The sequence below is a fragment of the Sardina pilchardus genome, chromosome 7 (assembly GCF_963854185.1).
Source record: "Sardina pilchardus chromosome 7, fSarPil1.1, whole genome shotgun sequence".
Taxonomy (NCBI): Eukaryota; Metazoa; Chordata; class Actinopteri; order Clupeiformes; family Clupeidae; genus Sardina; species Sardina pilchardus.
The window spans coordinates 5,560,904-5,581,882 of NC_085000.1; the positions used below are offsets into that span (position 1 = coordinate 5,560,904).

General features: G+C 43.7%; 2 protein-coding genes across 3 annotated transcripts; one reads left to right on the plus strand and one right to left on the minus strand.

Annotated features, from left to right (window-relative positions):
* Positions 1 to 5,094: 5,094 nt before the first annotated feature.
* On the plus strand, positions 5,095 to 10,961 carry amigo1 (adhesion molecule with Ig-like domain 1). Its single transcript, XM_062540445.1, has 3 exons — positions 5,095 to 5,539; positions 5,937 to 7,280; positions 7,389 to 10,961. Exons 2-3 carry the CDS (start codon positions 5,966 to 5,968, stop codon positions 7,538 to 7,540), a joined length of 1,467 nt encoding a protein of 488 aa, XP_062396429.1. The 5' UTR covers positions 5,095 to 5,539; positions 5,937 to 5,965; the 3' UTR covers positions 7,541 to 10,961.
* Positions 10,962 to 14,647: 3,686 nt separating this feature from the next.
* On the minus strand, positions 14,648 to 20,672 carry atxn7l2b (ataxin 7-like 2b). 2 transcript variants are annotated; one of them, XM_062540447.1, is made up of 10 exons: positions 20,526 to 20,672; positions 19,367 to 19,435; positions 18,804 to 19,113; positions 18,324 to 18,547; positions 18,098 to 18,183; positions 17,651 to 17,859; positions 17,134 to 17,311; positions 16,735 to 16,856; positions 15,245 to 16,148; positions 14,648 to 14,952 (listed from the first exon to the last, which is right to left on the minus strand). In XM_062540447.1, exons 1-10 carry the CDS (start codon positions 20,653 to 20,655, stop codon positions 14,935 to 14,937), a joined length of 2,250 nt encoding a protein of 749 aa, XP_062396431.1. In that variant the 5' UTR covers positions 20,656 to 20,672; the 3' UTR covers positions 14,648 to 14,934. The 2 variants fall into 2 exon arrangements, with proteins under 2 accessions (XP_062396431.1, XP_062396430.1); XM_062540446.1 differs by having other exon boundaries at positions 18,318 to 18,547.
* Positions 20,673 to 20,979: the final 307 nt, after the last annotated feature.

Below are 20,979 nucleotides of genomic sequence, written 5' to 3' on the forward strand. Positions count from 1 at the left end.
CAACGATCTGAAAGGAACACACACACGCAGACGCACACACGCACATGCACACGCACACACACACACACACACACACACACGCTCACACACACACTCACAAACAGACCACCGGCTGTGACAGGTCACATATTCGCAGGCATAAACAAATCTGGCCTCAAGTGACATCGCGGTGCTTCGTGTTCCCTACCCGAGGCCTCCTCGTCTTGGCACCTGTTCACCTGTCCTTCATTATTCACAGCGTGGGGATAAATAAATGAAGACAATAGCTTAAAAAGAGACGCGGTGGTGCAACGGGACACTGTGCCACGCGGGCGCGTGTTGGCTGACTCACGCGGCTGGTCACCCTCCTGGCTGTCGCAGAGCGCTGCCACGAAATGGGGAATGCCGCAGTCCAGACACTTACATCAGCCTGATGGCCATCTGTGCATGACTGATATGATCTCTTAGCGGCGCAGCGGCCCTGGGCAGGTAATAAAGCTGGAGTTATGGGCTCCTTAAATGTCCTCTGCGCACAAAACGACAGTGGACTTTTATTTCGGGTGACTGCACTCAGGCCTCCAGCCTATCTGGTCCATATGGAATTTTGTGTTCTTTGGCACATACAGTACATACTGAAGTACATATTATGTATATATATATTTGCAGAATCCATTGGCTAAAATGTATTACTACTTCACCGAGTGACTGCACTCATTATGTTTCGTATACTGCCAGGCAGACACTAAAATAGTCCTCTACACTCCACAACAAAAATAAGCCCTTGACAGAGAGAGAGAGAGAGAAGGAGAGAAAGGGAGAGAGAGAGAGCAGTGCCATTCTAGTTGAAGAGGGGAGGTGAAGGGGCTATTTATTTCCAATATGGCTGAGAGTGCCGTCACTGGGGCAGGGCTACAGGGTCATGTGAAAAAAAAAAGGTCCAGACCCTGCAGAGTAACGACTGCCTGGGAGCCTGGGACTGCCTCCGGGGTCTGCCCACTCGCCTGCGTGAATGCCCACTTGCCAACAATAACAAGCGGCGACCGAGAGCAGGTGTGCTGCTCACTTCAATCACCTGAACAAATATCAGTCATTAGCGGGCAGAGATGGACTACACTGCCAGGGGGATGGCAGGAACATTGGCTGTTGGCTGCCAGCTGGTGTCTGCTAATGGGCCTTCAACACAGTACCGGCGGTCACCATCCATGTGTTTACTCTGGCAAATGGGGAGAGAGAGAGAGAGACAGTTGGCAGAGGGCAGCAAAAATATCCACATCTGAAAAGGAACTCTGTACCTTAACATGAAATGTGAATTCTGTTGATTTCATCCACCTGACTTTTGGTTCATTATCAAAGCAATACAGAGAGATGCTACAGTTATAGATATCAAAGTATTGATAAAAGTGCCACAACCTGTCAGAGGAAAGCAAATAGATGAAAGACTTTACCATCTCAACAATTGTGCTAGATATTCCTTTGAAAATCCCTCTCAATATTACAGCTAAGTATCCAAACACTGTCTTCAAACTAGGAAATAGCTACATTGTTTATGCAAACCTGGCCAATAAAGCTGATTCTGATTTTGATTTATTTCAAGAATATGGTAAGATTTAAAGTGTACATGAGATAGTATCTGTGTCATTATTACACATAAAAAAATATATAGTTGCTCGACTACCGTCCCTTTGCATTATCTACCAAGAAACAGCATATTTTCCAGTTACTGTCATTGGATTAATACCCAATGTAAATTAGGCCCATGTAGGCAGCTGTTCTCTTCTCAGATTGCAGCTAAATAAACACAACGAGCTAGCCTCTGCTTTCTGTTAAATATTAACTATTGTAACTGGATACAAAACAAAAGCCAACTTCTGGGCTCTGAATATATTTATAACTGTATTTCAATTTCACGGTTCATCATTTTCCGCCCGCACCGTTGATTGTAAGAATGGGCTGCTGAGACAGTCTCACAGCCAGGGAACTTTCCAATGTGCTCTACCTTCACATGAACGTATGACCACAACAGCACAGTGTGGGTCAGTCCTCAGTATTGTATTAACGTCAGGCCAGACATGGAAAAAAGTCCTGCTGGTTGCTAAGCAATGAGAGGTGAGGGACACAGAAAGACAATGCCGGCTGGTGTTTGTATAGTATCATTAGCCAATGGGGATCCCTGTCTGCCTCCACTGGTAAACCCACACACGCTTCTCACACATGCACAGACACTCACACATGCACGCACGCACACACACACAAACGCAAAATAGTTAAAGAGACAACGCAATATAAGCAGCCTGGGAGAGGATTAAAAAAACATAATGTCTTCCAAGAAAGCAAAACCCATGACTCAGCATTTTTTTTTCAGTGTGACCTCATTGCTCTCTCATGCATTATATCTGCCAGATTTGAGAGAGACCCTGCAAAGTGAGTCTCTCAACTGAGGGAGAGCCTGCATGAATAAATCACCTGCCCCGCTATTGTTACCTACCTCAGCGCAATTAGACTATAAATAACTGTCATTTGTCTCATGTATTTAAGGGTCATTCATTATTTATGTTGCCGTTGACTGTGGTTGCATTGTCATCTGTTCAGGGAATCCACTGATCCACTCATTTGTCAAGCTCAGGTGAATATGATTGACAGGGGCATTTAGGCCAACAAAATCTAATTACATTCTCAAAGTTAGACAGAGTGAGGAGTCTAAATGACCGGCTCAGACATTTTGTTACAGAGGAGCACGTGAATTGTGTTGGGCAGATGTGGTCAAGTAAAGTCCTGGAGACTTAGACCAGTGTAAACCATATGATCGCTTGTGTAAGATCCTGTTGAGCTATATTTCTTGTTAATTATGATTGTGTATAATTCCAGGGAATGTATTTACCCAAGAGGCAGAGTGGCCAGGTGGTGCATACGCTAACTAAGCATCATTTTAACCAAACATCTTATTATTCATGGCAGCTGGAGGAGCTATTAAGGAATCGTTGGTATCGGAAGAATGAAGAGACCCTCACAGTATGAGGTCATTTCCAGCACATAACCTTCTTCGAGATAAAAGCATGCCAGCGTTACCGCAACACAGAACCAACGGAGGCGTCACACTGGTTTGAGTGGGCAGATAATTGTGGGGGATTGTTATGGTTTCGTTCAAATTCTGGCACTGGCTTGTTTTGGATGTGATCCCTGTGACACAATAAAAGCACCCTGCAACTGTCTAAATATCAAATTGCAGCTGATGCATAATGAAAAAAGGAAAATCCTTTTTAAGGTCAGGGTAGCCTTATATCATCTGTGCCCAAGGGAGATGCTTGTCTGTGAGTGGCCCAATAAATTCTACGCAATATGCACAGACTTGGAGCAAGGCACAAGGTAGAACTAGGGCTTCTGAACCACCACAGTAGATGCAAGGCTACAAATAGTTGCCAGGCAACACTGTCCCTATCACAGCAGGAACCTGAGTCAAATAGAACATTAGTCATTTTGAGCACAAATGCAAACGGCTTCTGTCTAGATGGACAAATAATTTATGATAGGCTTCAGTAGGCCTGCTATGTCAAAATAAATTTAAGAATCTGTCAAGGACAACATGCGAGCCACCAAATTAGTGCTTGTATACTACCCTAACCAGAATATGTGAGAACAGCATGTCATTTGAACCCCTATGTAAAAATTCAGATCCTTCTAAAAATTAATTCAGAGAGAAATTATGTGCACTTGCATTTCAAAAGTTCACTTTTCAGCCCTGCCTGGTACTTGGTGTGGGCAATCATCAACCCCCATAGAGAATCTACCTTGCTTGAAATTAAAATATTTTGTCCCTCTATAGGCTACATAAGAGGAAATTGACATCAGTTTCTTTTCACTCAGTGTAAACTGTCCTGTCCTATTGATTTCTTAGAGTGTTCCACCACTTGCCCCAAAATGCATTTTTGGTCAGGACATGCAGTACTATAGAGACTAGGAAAACAGACACGGTCATTAAGTAACCTCTAAGCGCAGTTGTGTGAGCCTGATGAGAGATATATCCTTTCACCTCAAAGTCCCCTGGCACTGAAATGTATAGAGGGTTCTAAGACTGTGAAAGAGAGAGAGAGAGAGAGAGAGAGAGAGAGAGAGAGAGTGAGAGAGAGAGAATACATCATCATCGTTATGGGTTGTTCTTCAGTTTGGTTAGCCAAGGTGACCCCACTTTAATGCTTTTATCTTGACATCCAGTCAGTCTCTGTACAAGAAGACAGTGTAATGTAATGGCTCCCTTAAAGATTCTCTGAAAATGACAAAATGCTCTGGCTTAATGAAAGAATTTCTATATCCTCAGTTAAATAAAAGAGCAACATCGGTCCTCTTTTCTTGCGTAACAAATTAAAATAACCCCTAAGGCACACATTGGGCAGTCGTGAGCTGATAGTGTCCACAGACACAGACCCGGAGGAGTAGGCCTACCATGAAGTAATGCTGTCAGAAGGTCTGTAATTACATTCTTCAGGGGAAGTCGTACAAGGACTGGATTTTCCAAGAGTAGGCCTATAGTGGATTTCCATCGTTGAAGGAGGTTTAATGGCACACTGTCCTACGACCAATTTACCTGCACAGAGGGGGTAAAAAGAGCAAACCCTCAACAGTGATTCAGGATTGCTGTATATTTTTCAATTTATTGATTTGTATCACAACAAATTAGCATGTTATATGCCTAAGCCATTTTAACACTAATTATATTTGTCCCACCAACCAATTGAGACTTATGTTGATAATAATGCCTGAAATCCGTATCGTTTGTAGCTTACTTATCCCTTGTAACACAAACAGGGGGCAATGCGTCAGGCGTGTCCACTCACATTAACATGGTTTTGTATTTCTGAGCCACTTGCTACCTCCTTCAAGAATTCACCCAGACACCGTGGCAGAAATTTGGCGAGGCTACGTGTAGGGTACACTTTCATCATAGAAATGGAAAATATGTAAGCTAATTTATTGAGAGGGTGAGACACGGTTTATTCCAGAAATGTTCGAGCCTTGCTGCCGAAAGCTCACCTCAGCCAAGTGTTCTGGATCTTTGCTCAGAGACCATCGATGATTGCTCTCCGCACTACTGCTCATGCGTCCAAGCGATTCAGTGCGAGGGGATGCTGTTTGGACTTCGGTGATGTGTCTTTGGAGGAGACGGTCTTTTACCCCACGTAATTACACTGATTTGCTGCGGAAAGACTGACGATTCCTTGGACAATCGCCTATTCGCTGTGAAATGCAATTTTGTTTTTAAAAATGTAAACTATATTGAATGTTACGACGTCTCAAATTGTGGCACGTATCTACTAAAACTTGTAATGTAATGTAATCTTATTCGCGTATGACTACATCAGTCACGTTCATAACATCTGGATCTCGGGATAATTGGATCGTCTCTCGTGTGCCCCTCCTTCGCTCCTGCATGAGAAGGTGCATGCTTTAGATGGACGACTGGCAGTGATGTGTTGTGGACAAAATAGATTCGCGCCGTATGTTTTGAGAGGACTCGTTTTTGTTTTTAGTCAGGAAATGGCGTGATCCGTATCAGCGCAACCTGGAGGTATGTATGCACTGCGTGTGTAATGATATTTAAATTGTGGTCCGTTTGGTTCGATTTTTCTACCATCATCGGCCAACTCAACGAAATGGTGCAATGCAACACTTATCTTAGATCTGTCGAGGCCGGACAAGAATATTCCAGCTGCTGTAACTTTTGATAGCCTACCCGCGGCGTTAGAGCATCTTCTTGCTTTTGTAACGTTCCATGTTGAGTAGGCTGCTTAGGATTGCCTGTAAGATCTGTGTTTGTTTACAATTCAATCCTTGAGTCAAAATGTTTGTGTCCTCTCGAGGATGCGTGTGCATGTGAGCGCGCGGCATATCAGCATTTAGGACTGACAAATGTCAGTAAACGTACTCTAATATGTTACTAAAGGTCTTTTGTATTCTTCTTGTAGGACACTATGACAATGGACCCCTCCGACTGATGGCCCTTGTTTGGAAAGCAATAGAGTCTGAGCAAAGCAGAGCACTAATGATGTCTTTTCCACACACGTTAGGCAAGTGCGTGACAGGCATATCATTCTCAATGAGTGCCTGGGTTGGCTGGGTTCTCTGTTTCTCCCTGCTTCCGCTGCAGTTCTTAGGGACTGAGGGCTCTGCCTTGAACTGCCACACGACCTGCATATGTGCCAGCAATGTTGTCAGTTGCTCCAAGATGAGCTTGACCACGGTCCCTACAGCTCTGCCTCTGTACACAGCAGTATTGGACCTGAGCTACAATAATATCTCCAGGTTGCGTGCGGAGTGGACCCCAGTCAAGCTGCCCAAACTGCGCAACCTTTTACTAGGTCACAATGGGCTTCACTTTGTCTCATCTGAAGCGTTCATATACGTCACTCAGCTCCGCTATCTGGACCTGTCCTCTAACCACCTGGATCAGCTGTATGAGTTCATGTTTGAGCCTCTGGTCCACCTGGAGGTGCTGCTTCTGTACAACAACCACATCTCACAGATTGACCGCACTGCCTTCAGCGGTCTCAACAGTCTACAGAAACTGTACCTGAGCCAAAACCAAATCTCCCGATTCCCACTGGAGCTGGTCAAAGACAAGACGCGACTCGAGAAGCTCAGCTTGCTGGACGCGTCTTCCAATAAGGTCAAAAGTCTGCAACTCCAGGAGCTTCAGAACCTCCCAGGCTGGATAAAGAATGGACTTTACTTCCACAATAATCCACTCCCATGCGACTGTGACCTCTACAGTTTGCTGACTCATTGGTATCTTCGAAAGTTTAGCTCAGCCTACGACTTTAGGGATGACTACACTTGTGTCTTACCAGGCTCGGAGAAGAAAAAAACTGTAGCCGCTTTTGAGTTGAACACCCTCCTGAATTGCAGCACATTTAAGGAGGAGGGTCACGAGACCTATTTGGAGCAGACGCTCTTCCTCAGCTGCGACACACGACGGCAAGACATGTCAAAGACCTGGATGCTGCCCAACAATGTCCCGGTGATGCCAAATAGCAACCAGACCGCCGTGGTCCTGCCCGATGGCCGGCTACAGATCAGCCCGGCACGTGCCGAGGACTCAGGAGTGTACACCTGCTTCGCCGTGAGCGAGGCTCTCAACGAGACCCTGTATGTGGTGGTGAAGGTGCACAACTTCACCGTCAGCGGTAACGGCGAGACCCTCAACACGGCCTACACCACCCTGGTGGGCTGCCTGGCCAGTGTGGTGCTGGTGCTCATCTACCTGTACCTCACGCCCTGCCGTTGCTTCTGCTGCCCCAACCACAACAAAGGTAAGATGCACCACGAGGATAGCATCCACTCCTCCATGCTCAGTGCCACACCTACTCATGAGGACTTGGCCACCAAAGCCCATCTTAACCGGCTTGTTGCTTTCGTAGACCCCAAGGATCTCCAGGGGCAGAATGGCAAGCTCAACCCCAACGACGAGGAGGACGTGGAGGAAGATGGCCTCCAAGGGAAAGCGCACAGGAAGAAATCCGTCGCAGAGTCCATCAGCTCTGTTTTCTCGGACACTCCTATTGTGGTCTGAGAAAGGACAATCCCCACTGGGCTTAGCCTTTCCCAATTAGATAGCTATTGGGACGGGTCCACCCAGTGTTTGCCGAACTCATACTGTGACCTGTAAAATAAGAGGAATTGACATCCATGCAGCCGCTCAGCTTTTGGCTAACAGGGGCTGTGTAACCATACCATTAATCTTGTATCATTGTTGACAGGACAATATAGAAAGCCTTTCCAGCATTGCAATCTGTAGCACTTAAGTATATACTGTGATAAGGCTGGGCAGCATATATTAATATGTGGTTATGTGAGAAAAAGGTGTTATTGGAACAGCATTGGTCACAAGGAATGGCTGATATTGATTAGCTGACTGGGAAAAGCCAGACATCTAGTTATTTCTCGAGCATTAGCCTTGCTGAGTGGTATATTGAAAAGGAATAGCCTAGAATGAGTTCTCAGTAGATGTTAGTACATATGTATTCCCCCCGACTACTAACAAACCAGCCTGACATTGTTTGTAGAGTCCTCGTCAATGAGTCATTTCTAGGGGAGTGGCATGCCATACACAAACATCTCATTAAGTCTTGTGTCTGTCTTGGAGCAGAGGACAGGAAGCTGCCCTAATAGTATCGTATTAAGCGAGCTGTCCAGAAATGGTTAAGTCTTGAAGACTGTGTGCTTGTAGAAAGTGCATTATGGCTCTTTAGGTAGCCTATACATTCTGTTGGAACTGCGTGTTCTTGCACAGCAAAGTGCTCAACCTGAAGGGATTTCAGTTTTTCTGATAACTGCAATTGTACAGTTACTTTTAAGTGTTCATGTACGACCTGAAAGAAACAACAATGTCGATCACAGTGTCATCGTACGTCTATGAAACATTTGTGTTTGTGGTTACATAATTAGCACATAGTAGTGCTCCAAATGTGTTTTTCTATCGACATAATAGGAGGGTCATGCCAATCTGATGACTTAGGATCAGAGTTCTTAGTGCAGTCCATGTAATGAGAGAAGTATTATATGCTGTGGAGAAAATCACCGGCAGTGTTTTTGTGCCCAGTATTTCTTGTGTGTTGTATTTAAACTGTGCAGACCCGTTTATTGCCCTTCACGAGTTATTTGATTCTGAAGGAGGATGTTATTTACATACAAACTGATTTTTCTGACCAATTGTTTCTCTATTGTTAGCCATTGGCTGTAAATGATAAACACCCTGGCATTTATAAAGCCTAGAAAAAATATAAGCACCCTATATTGAATTCAGGTTTTGTCATAAGAAATAGTTTCATAAATATTTGCACACAACAAGCTGGAGTACAGCAAGTCCCTCCTGAAGTATTTTATTGAAATTTACTGTAAAGAGATTAATTTTGTGATCTTTAGGGATCATTCAGAATTTACATCAACATCTCTGTTAGATGTTGAGGTGATTCTACAGCATTAAATAGTATATTGTTATTTATTGCATGGCGAACACAATTACACACTGTATGATCCAGACAGGAATCAGGAAACATGTGTGACACTTAGCCCCCAAAAAAGGAACAGTTTCAATAGCATGAGCATGCCTGTCATTACAACAGGAGAGCTGTCAACTAGCAAATGCTAATGCCATTTGCACTGGACTAAAGCAACTAAATCTCCCGCAGAAACCAGGCTAACTCCATCATAATAGGTGCCATGGTTAAACTAGAAGCTCTTGATCATGGCATCACATCCATTCGTTTCCACCTCCAGGCTACACTGCGAGGGATGAAGTAATCTGAACGTGAGCTACAGCATGCAATGCCCTTTAAATGTGCTTGATAATCTCCAATGATTAATAATACTCTTGGCAGAGGGGCGTTTTGTTTTCAGAAAAGCACTTAAACCACTGTAAAGTACTGAAATTCAAATTCACAAATATTTACCTTACCATTCATATCTACGCATGGTCTGACATGCTGCCACTTGTCCAGGTAGAGATAGCTGTCATGAACAGATTTTACATTATGGCTTTGTTATGTCAGAAAATGTACTATAATCTCAGACATTTCGATCTTTCTCTTATGCACATAGATTTCCCTGACACTTTTAATATTTCAATTAGCCATGATCTGATAAATCTGCTTGGTGTGTTATTCAGAATCATCTTGACTGAAATGCTATATCTAATCTCAGGGAGGTGTATGAGCAAATATCTGAAAATCTGAGGCAAATCAGAAAGCCATTGGATTTGATCAAGCCTTCCTTCACAGCTGTTGAAATGATGGGCCACCCTTCTCTCCCTCAGTCTTGACATCACATCCAAACAGTGGAACTGCACCTCTCCATTTACTGCCTCCTAGCCTCCTAATTCCTAATGCATATTTCTCTAGAATTCACAAGAGGAAGAAAAATAAACATCTGCTAGAGATTTAATAACATGTTGATGTATTTGTCTATTTTGTATAATTGTAATTGTATTCATGTTCGAAACATTGTTGCTGGTTGTGTGTAACATTTATCAAAAGAAACACAAGTTTGTCGCTGTTGTTTCTCTGATTTGTGTAGGGATACATCATTTCTCCATAGATCCACAAGCAGGCTGACGAAACACATCAAAATGAATGTAGTGAAGACCTGTTACAGATAGGGCCACCTGGGAATGTACTATTGGCTCTCACACAACAATTTAAGTTACAATAATTTAAGATAACACCCAATGCCTGAAAGAGAGTGATACAGTTATACGTGTATTGGAGGATGTACTAAGCCATTTCAAAAGTGTAGTAATACTAACCAGGTGTTAGATAATGCAAAGCATTATGTCACACTCCACACAGTCAGGAATAAACTGAGAACTGAGGTGTAAATGACATGCATTTCAATATGAGGTCTCATTGCAGTGGATTTGATTTTCATTCTGTATATTCTCTTCTGCCAAAGGATTTTTAGTACATGTGAATTCTCATCCAGAGAAGTCTAGTTTGACTATTTATATTAGAAATATTAATTATATGATATATTAATTTATATGATATATGGAATTTCAAATAAACGTGAGTAAATCTATCTCAATCTGGAGACATCTGAAAATGTCATCTTTTGCTCTTTGAGAAGGGAACGAAAGAGTACTTGCTGTTCTTCTGAATAAAATGAGATGTTGAAGTATTTTGATCTTGTCTACGAGCAAATCCACTCCTTGCAATCAGCAAGAGGTTCCCAACGATAATCAAGTGTTGAAAGGCAACTAGCAGTATGGTGCTAGACATGTAAGTCCCAGTAGGTACAAACCATGTATAAATCTAGTCCTATCTTAGATATCGAATGATCACATCAGTAGGTTTGCAGAATTGCATGCTATGGAATGCATACAAAGGTAGGGACTGCACAGGAAAAGTATATGGTAATGCTAATCCCAGACCTCTAGGGTTTATAACTGTAGACAAGGTAGACTATTATGAGAAATGCTCTCAATAAAACAATAAAACCATGACAACACTTTTGGTCTGGCACTTGTTCTTTCGCACTGTTCAGTATAAGAAATGTACAAACATAATTCTTTAAATGTTTCTTGATTGGACCAAAAGAACATACATGTATCTAATAATTTATCATTGTTTGAGGAATATAGACCCATATGTGGAATGTAGCAAAAAAAAAAAAAATTCCCTTCAAAAATCAACAGATGGATATGGTTAAGGGAACAAAGCTTTTAGTTTACCTGCAGACACCATTGACACCAGACCCCTGAATAACCCTTGTTGTTTAGTGAGTGTATCTCATTATGAGTGGCATCAGTTAACACCCACACATTTCCCACCGCCTGTATGCTGCCTGCACATGCATTACTGTATCACAGAATGAAACCATGTGAGAGGTCAGATTTGTTTTTGTTGTTCTCCCATTCCGTTTTCATTTCAATTGGCAACTGACGGCAGTGAAATGTCAGCCAAATACAACTACATTAGGTATCAAGAGACCCAGAGTTCATATTTGTTGTTGTACATCTACTAAATTTGATGTTTCACAGAGCAGCCCACCTACCAGAGTCTATTTTAAAAACAGCTAGGTAGAGGTGGAAAGGAAGGATAACTGCACTAAGGCCTGCTGTGAGGCAAAAGTGATTTAATTTTGGGAGGGTGACCTTTTCAATTTGTGTTTAAATACAAGTAATGGATAATAGAGGTAATAATCTGGTCAGTAGATACAGTATGTTTCACATGGTCATGCTCAGGCCCTGAGCTGAGTGAGGGACATTTCACCGCTTACTCAGGTCAAGTGGTGAAACACAAAACAGCCCTGCTGCAAACATGCACTGTTTTTTATCTTCATTTGTCCAGTTATAATTAGTCATTTCATAATGTTGGGAGTCTAGCGTGAAATCTCTGGTTCAAGGTGGATTACATCATCCTGCTGACTGTATTTTTCCAGGCTTGTTACTTTAGAGTGGAGCCTGGTACTCTACTAACATCTAGTGGTGATGAGAAACAACTACTCCCTCTGACACAAGTAGTGCAGGGATGGAAGTTCTACCACCATACACTATCATCCGCATAATGATTACCAATTTTCTTAGGAAGTCACTTATAAATCACAAGAAGAGACAGTTGCGGTTGACCAAATGTAGGCTAAAATTATATATTGCTTCCTGACCTGATGGCAAAAGAATAACATTATTACCATCTGTATGTTCCTGAATGCCACATACGGCTAAAGGGACAGCCTGTGACTACTCATCTGAGAAGATTACAGCCTTAGAGCGTACATCCCTCAATGGAGAGAGTATATCATTAGAAATCTATAGGTGTCTCTTAACATAGAGCAGCCGACCTGAATGGCCATCCTTGCTCAGTAAAGAGGATGGAAAGGAGAGGTCAGATTCCATTGACATTTGCCAAATGACACTAAAATGGCTATTATGACACTGGTGTACGGGCATGCAATGTTTAGAGGGTGAGGTTTGTCTACAAGGCTGTTTTCTTCCTAAGCAAAATAACTTTTGCCGTTTGAATAGGAAACTGCTCATCCTCTGCACTATTCGCCTACAATTACATTTTAGGTCCTCTTTTTATTTCACTGTGTATGGTTCCCCTTGGCTCCATTTATGAGGAATTCAATATTCAATGTTATTGTTATGCAGATGACATTATGATCCAGGTCTAGCCTCCAGTTACACCCGATAATACTTGATTGCACATCCTCTTTAACAGTCTAAATGACATTAAATGCTGCGTGTCATTTGTACAATGAGAGACTGCTTTCACCCACTCAGTCAGAGCTAAACCAAAGTGATTTTTACCTCACAAGGACCTGGAAACACTTACTGTAACTCCATATTGACATGTCACCCAGATTGCAACTTGTTCAGAATGCTGCCATCAGACTTTTAACTGAAAGACAGAAAAGGGAGTAAAAGGGAACATTCCTGTTCTGGCTAAATTGTATTGTACCTGTGAAATGTACACTGGACTTTTCAAAGTCCTGATGGTTTAGCTCCACAATGTATTATTGATTTGTTAATTCGTTAATGTCCATATTCTGGTCCCAGGTCATTCAAATCATCCTCACAAAGCTACCCTCAAAACTGCCTCAAAACCAAGGGGCCTTTTCTGTTGCTGCCTCCCCACTCTGGAATAATCATCCATCCTATATAATATTAAATCCTGCCTTCATTTGTCCATTCTCATTTTTTACTGATTTCATCTGCTACCCTGCCTCCCCCTCCTTGTAACCTCATATTTTCAGTTGTGAATCATGTTTAATCGTAATAAAGCACTTTGGCTCAACCTGTTTTTTGAAAATGCGCTATAAAAACAAAATTACCTACGAGGCTACAATAAGCTAATAACTATAACAACTCTTATCATTGCCTGTGTTGTTATTGGTCTATGTCAATCTTTACAGGGTATATGCAGGAAATTGGAAATCAAATACTGTTTAAAATCCTTTTAAAGACTTTTAGAGTATGTTTTCATACCTCAACACCACTTTCACTGGTAACCAGGTACATTAGTGACACCTCTAACCTACATCTTAGTTAGCAATAATGTCTAGAGAACACTGCATCAGTGCAAAAGAATTCAGGAGGGAACAAAACTCAACAAATTATGCTTGTTAGTTTATAGGCCGGCAAAGATGAAGGGAGCTTTGTGTTGCATTATCAAACTAGCCAACAAAAGGCCGCCGGTGGCTTTGTGAGCAGGCAATATGAAAATGGTCAAATTCAGCAAGATTATAAATTTAGAACCCTGAAAGAATCCCTGTGCAACTATGCAATACAAATAAATCAATTAATGAATCCTTTTAGCAGACAAAGTCTTTGGACAAAGCTTAAACTTAAATAAATCAAATTTAATACTTTGTAAAATGGTGATTAAAACCTTTTACAGCTTTTAAGGGCCTTAAGTTTAGCTTAATTGTTTATTACCTTTAAATATATATATTTCTAAAACCTTAGCAGATACCATGAGTTAACTAACTAATTTTATAAATAAAAATGGGCAATTAACAAAATGGCCAATAACACAACATGAAATATATTCTACAGCTGTATGGTAAGGAATCATCAGTGAATTAGTGAAAAAAACAATTATGACCAAGAAGCCATCAACAGTTTCCTCTCCAGACGCAATCATCTCATGTTACGTCTGATACATGACCTGTATGTCCAAGTTAACAATTTAAAGCAACACTAAAGAGTTTTTCATACCTTAACATAATGTTTACAAAATCATTTCAGCGGTTCATCAACTCGTAACAGGGTGAACGGCACTTCTGCATTGACTTCGCGGCCCTCTATCAGCTATAACCGCACTATGTAACTTTACCAGATCGGGTAGCGTACCTGTGGTTCGTTGAAATGAGACCTAGGAAACCACACATTTGAATTGCTTCAATGTCGCAATACATCATACTGTCATAAAATCATGCAACATGCTCTACCTTGGCTGTGGACATCGTTATTTGGTGGATAAACAAATAGCGTGCGTGCATCAGAGGAAAAGAGCTTTAGTGTTGCTTTAAATGAACCGTAGATGTGAATGAGACATTACGTCCCACTGCTCTTCACTAGAACATGCAAAAAAATGGGTCAACTTGTTAACATGTGGGTTTTGAGCACCTCTCCTGTCGAGTGCAGGAACACAATCGAAGAAGAACAAGCCAACTCATGTCATTCAAGTGTTAGGGATATTTAATTCATTTTCCATTAATTGACATTTTCTATTTAGCAGCATCTTAGGAAGGTCTTGAGGTATATCTGTACTCATACACGGGGAATCAGCTCTCATTCATATTCACATTTCATAAACACTCACATTTACAAACACTCACACTCTCACTCGCACATACAAAACACTCGACCCAGCTGTGTTGCGTACAGCCCATCATGTCCTGTGCATAAATTCTGTGGCAATAGATGGCAGTAGGCTTCTTCTCCTAGTGGTTTTAAGGCAGACTGCCTCAGTGATGAAGCTTTGGCTGTGGAGAAAAGAAGAAGTGCCATTAGTTTAGCTTCAAAACAAACCACCATATTTGTTCATGAAACAAAAGAACCTAACAAAAAAAAGTAACTTAAGAGATATTTCAACAGTTCATTTGTAAACTGTATGGACTTAATACTGAGCCATTATATTTGATGAAAAAAAAACAAACAAAAAAAACATTTAAAGTTGGTATGCTCAGTCTCGAATATCGACCTCACAGTTTATCGTTTATTTTTGACACAGCTATATAACCCTGCTCTGGATAGGCTGCATCTCGGAGCCCTCACCTTCTGTGTGTCAAGTTTCTTCTCCAGCCCAAGGGAGGCTGCCGCTCCTTTGCTGTCCTTTTTCCAAGAGAAGAAGCTGGAATGTGAGGGGGATGACAGGCCCAGAGATTTGGAGGGTTGCGAGGGGGTCACGGGAGGTGAGACGCCACTGGCCTTGCGTTTCTTGCCCAAGCCCTTGTGGTCGTATCCGTCGGGCCGCCGGTGTGGTCCTGCGCCGCTGCCCGCTCCCGTTCCTGCGCCGCCTCCTCCTCCTCTGCTGGAGTGCTCCGGTGGGGTGGAGGGTGCGTGGCCGGAGGGAGGCCCCGTGGGCCGCTTGGCCAGCGAGGGTGAGCGCGCCTGGGCTGCGTGCGCCGTCGGCCGTGGCTTGCCCAAAAGCGACAGGGCCCCGTTGACGGGCCTCCGAGAAGACGCGGGGCTGGTGGACTTGTCCGGGGAGGCCACGAAGACGCGTTCCTCCGGCCGCTCGTAGCCCCTGGCCGTGCCACCGCCGCCTCCGCGGGCGGACGATGGCGACGGCTCCTCCCTCGCCCCCGTGCCCGGCGAGGCCCCCGCCTCCGCTCGCCGGCTCCGCTCCAGCTCCAGCTCGCGCTGGCGCAGCTGCTGTTTGCTGGGCCGGCCCACGGGGTTCTTGGGCCGGCCGGGCCCCGAGGCGGCGGCGGCGGCCGGCCTGATGCTTTTAGTCTCTGATTGTCCTGAGGTGTTCTCCCTGCCCGCGCGCGGAGGGAGCGAGGAGCTGCTAGTCCTGAGGGAGGAGAGGGCGGGAGACGAAGAGGACGAGGACGAGGACGAGGAGGAGGCAGCCGCACGGGTCGACGTGATGCCTGAGGGGTCCTGAGAGCTGGGGACAGATGCCACCGCTGCTGGAGTTCTGCTGGGCCGCGTGTCTGCCACCTGGGGGATTTTCCTGCAGCACAGAGCCCAAAACATTATGGGATGGTTTACACATGACGATGGATGCTTCTTCCTGCTGTTCTAAACGGCATATAGACTCTCTGCTCTAATTTGTATTCGTCTACAACAGTTGTCTAGAGAGACTGTCTGCTACAGTCTTCATCAAAACCAATACAGGCAAAGACATTCAGACACAGAAGCTTGAACTGCCTCTGAATTGTAACAGCTATTAAAAAAGCGGCAAATCACAGAACGTACATGACAGGCTGAAAAAATATACCGGCTTCAAAATCACAACACTACCACCCGAACTATACTGCACAAAATATATCACATAACCTTTTAAATGGACAATTGTGTACTGTTGTCTTTACATGTATTCAAAGATACCAAATGGTCCACATGAGTATTACGAGTATTACTGTAAGTAATCCATGTTCCCAACCTCAAAGGCATGACTGAGGGCCAGGATACTGTATTAATTTCAAAACTAATTATTAAACATTGCTCATCAGCCTTTCTAAGCCTTGAAATGTCAAGGAATAGGAATTCCTTAATGGGCATCTGTTAGTGCAGTACAGGTTGTTCAGGTCACTCACTTCCAGAGATGCGCGCTAATGTGCTGCTCGACCATGGCACTCACGGCTGACCGCAGATGATGCAGCCGCCGGTCGAAGGTGAAGACACTGCAGCTCAGTGCCCGACTGCCAAACGTGCACAACTGTGAAGGAAATATGAAAGCTTGCGTTAGGAGAGCTAAACATCATCGTCAACAAACTTGCAAGCAGCTAACAAGCTCATGGTGAGGATTCCACCATGAATCACATAGAAATCTGTGTACTGACAGGACTATCATATAATGCTACTAAAAATAAAATTAATATCAATACACATCAGTTCACTCAATATAGGCAATTAAATATCCCTAAAACAAGTTTTCTTCGTGGAGTGATTTGCTAAAAATGTGTGTGTGTTAAATTTTCTCTCTAGTGTCGTACCCCAAGAGGTTTGGGATGCCACGGACTGAACGGGAGGTCCAGGGTCTCCTCCTGGCCCTCTCCTTCGCTCTCGTCGCTGGAAAGGCGACTGTGATTGTTGGGCTGCGGCGTGGGCTCCTCTTCTTCTGCTGGAACCTCCATCTCCTCTTCCACGGCACTCTCCGAGGGAGTCCTGGGCCTGCCAATCAACACACAGCACTCGGTCACCTTCCACATCAACCTCACTGTGTCACCTGATAAGCCTTTTATGTGTTCATAAGATCACTGCTGTCAGTGTTAAGATGTACCATCACAGAAATTGAAATGTAAATGCTGCCCTCTCTCGTGTGGAAAGTGACACTTAAACTACTTAGTCATCATTTGCCCTTTACAAGGATAGAGACGGAGTCAACGGTACGTGAGAAAGTTAAGAGAGACAGCTCAAGGCTGAAGTGACTGTCAATCTCTGCCACTACAGGCATTCATTCATAGCTGTTCGATAATGACTGGAACAACTTAATTTACTCATTTCCCATACCTGAGATTTACATGGTTTGGCTGACGTTTGCAGTGAGGAGGCCCGGTTTGGCTCACGGGGGTCTCAGAACAGGGGGGCTCCGTTTCCAGCGTTTCTCTGAGCACAGGGGCCCGCTCCCGAGCCTTCGAACCCATTTTCAACTCTGTGACCAGCTGGTCAAAATTCTTGCTCCTTCCAACAACCTGCCTTCGCTGGTGAATGGAGTGAATCTGCAAGAAAAATGTGCAACGACAGAAAAATAAATCAATAAGAATATTATGACTGAAATGGCACAATCATTTTGTTTAATAATTATTTGGTTCTCTGAATAAATATGATGCTGAATTAGGATGATGGAAATGATGACGCTTCACATTAAGATAAAGAAAGGTAAAAATGGATGCGCAGGCAGCATATATGAACACATAGTTTGGGATGCATACACGGACAGTGGAAATAGATTCTTACATTACATGTCAGGAGCCTGGTGCAAACTTTCTTCCTCTCTGGATCAAGTACTCCACAGTGCTTGTCCAGGTCTAATTCCTTTCCTCCTGCAGGTACAAGAACATGCACAAGTGTCCATAACAAGCAACAAAATGCAAAAAGTCTTAAGTGTGAAGCCAAACGGCATACAGTATACCATAGTTTAGGGATTCTGATAGCCAATTTAAAAAAGTTGATGTACCCTTACTGTGCACTTTCTTGTAGGTTCTACTGTAGGTTCTAGGACCACGTAAAGGGCTGAGAACATCCACAGGTGGTCCTTGCATGCCCTTCTGCAGGGGCTTCTCTCCAGGAGAGGGCGCGCTGGGTTGCACTGCCCCGTGCCGCCATGGAGGGTCTCGAGGACTAGGGGCAGAAGAGTGGGGTGGTGATGGCGGGGTTCCCTGGGACAGCTTATCGCCTGGCAATGCACTGAAGGGTAGAAGACAAACATTGTAAGGAAAATCAAATGCGTACATGAACGTGAATTTGAATTTCCCCTTGGGGATCAATTAAGTATCTATCTATCTATCTATCTATCTATCTACGTGTGTAAGTGGTTCACTGATCATGTTTCCATGATACACATGGGCAATTCTCCATGCTATGGTAGAGAAAAAAAAGAGAGGGAGAGCGAGCGAGAGAGAGAGAGAGAGAGCACACACTGTACGAAGACACAATGCCTTACCTGGCACCCTCTTTCTGGGCTTTGGTGGGCCTGTGTGTGGCAGGCGGTGGTGGAGCCCTGGGTGAGCCTGGCTCCTGCCACCTGCCATCCCGTGCTTCCCGCGAGGCACTGTGCGGGCCGGGAGGACGCCCAGGCCGAGGTCGCTTCAGCGGGCTCGACAGGGAGTGGTCGCCGTAGAGCTTGCCGAGTGGCCCATGTCGCCTCTCGCAGTGTTTCTCAAATGCCTGGGGCTTCACCACCTGTCCACAATGACTGCACACCACTAGGAAAAAGTCGTCGTGCGCTGGGCAGTGGCCATAAATTGACATGTCTGCATGGAAGAAGGGATAAAAGTGAGAAGAAGAATGTTCTCTGTAAAAGCAGCAATGGCATCATGTCTTAATAGTTTTTACATTTCTCATGCCAAGAAGAGGTGCTTGTACACAATGGAATGAACCTGTACACACCAGTTTCTTAGTTCAATTCTCCACATAGCTAACTAGTAGCCTACTTAAACAGGTGTGCTACAGACACTTGGCATCCGTTATAACTTCGTAAGGGCCAGAATTACAAATGCTACTAACCTTCTTTCCTGAGTGTCATAGTTTCCATCCTTTTCTTCACATTTTTGCTGCATTCTTCTGTATTAGACGCTGTAAAGAAAGGGTCACGACATCAATAATGTAAACTAACAAGGCTGTCAAAAAAACAGATCACAAGTGTGTTGACGGTTCAATGGATTTAGGATCAGATACACACACACAGTGATGTACATGGCACTCTTCAATGAAGTTTTGTGGGGGACATACACGCACTTAGAATATGCTGATTGCCTGGTTTAGCTACACAAGTAAAAATGGCCAATCTCAGCGCACATACATGGGATGGTATCTTTGAAGAATGCTTGCTAGTGAGAAAGTACATGAGGGCGTATACAGAATCTTAGCTAACTGGTTGCCCATCTAGCTAGCGAGCTAGCTAGGTGGGAAACGGTAGCTAAAGCTAAGCAACGTTAATTTGAATGATTTATTCTACGAGGGCTTACGAGACAGCTCAATACTAACAGATCTCTACAGACAAGCTGATTAACACCCAAACTTAGGAAGAGGTATTTATCGCGTTCTCTTATTCGCCAAGTCAACTTTGCTAGAAGAAAGAGCTCCACCTTCACTTCCCGTTGTCTGCAATCCATTTCTCCTAACGTTAGCTTGCTAGCTATCAGCCCCATCCACTCCTTTATGCGGTTCCCTACTAAGACACTACGTTTGTGTGGCTAGATATACCATAAACATGCTACATATACAAATATCACCGATTAACTTGACTTTATTATCCTATAGGCTGGCGAACCTATCGAGACTGACACAAGCTAGCTAACAAGCGCTAGCAGTTAGCGAGCCAACTTAATGGCTGAGAAGCAGGAAAACCCTAAGCATGACCATCTGTGATGGACACAAACATATCGATGTGATTCAAATACACAATGATAATGGATTACTCATATATATCATAATATACATCGGATATATGCTGACTGAACAATGAGACCTGTGAGATTTCTCAAAGTATCGTTAACAATTGTTAGCTAAAGTTGACTACAAATCTATGCCGCGCTAGGACCCAGTGGGTCTTTTGTTTGGGTTACGGTGAGTGGGTACCGTGCATTTTTTAAGAATATAAGTCTGTCCAGACTGTCAGCACGATCACAGGTATTTCAGTTTGGAGGACAATCGCATTACTCACCCTCCGATGCGGAAACGTTGGTCTTATCTATCCAGGAGCTCCAACTTTGTCCTACGAACTCAACTGGGATAGAACTCCGCCGATCTGAAGCAGCCATTACTGCTGCTGCGCGTGCACGTACCGCCATCATCACAGCGCGCTCTCACTCAAGACGTCATAGCACGCCTTCGCAATGCGTGAACGTGCACATTTTGTTTCTACTTCCTAAAGATCTGCAGGTGCATTTCTGATACCAGTAACAGAGCTTAGTTCATAATTTCACGTTATTGTAGATTTCTTATACAGTCATGTACTGTATGTCCAATCTGAATCTTGTCTTTGGAAGAAAACCCTTGCAACAACTCTTCAATGCATCATGTAGGATATTTGTTGTTGGTGCTCCAGCCTGCATCCTGTAGGCCTGTCTGTTCTGTCATGTACATTTATATTTATAAATGTACATTATATCTGGTGT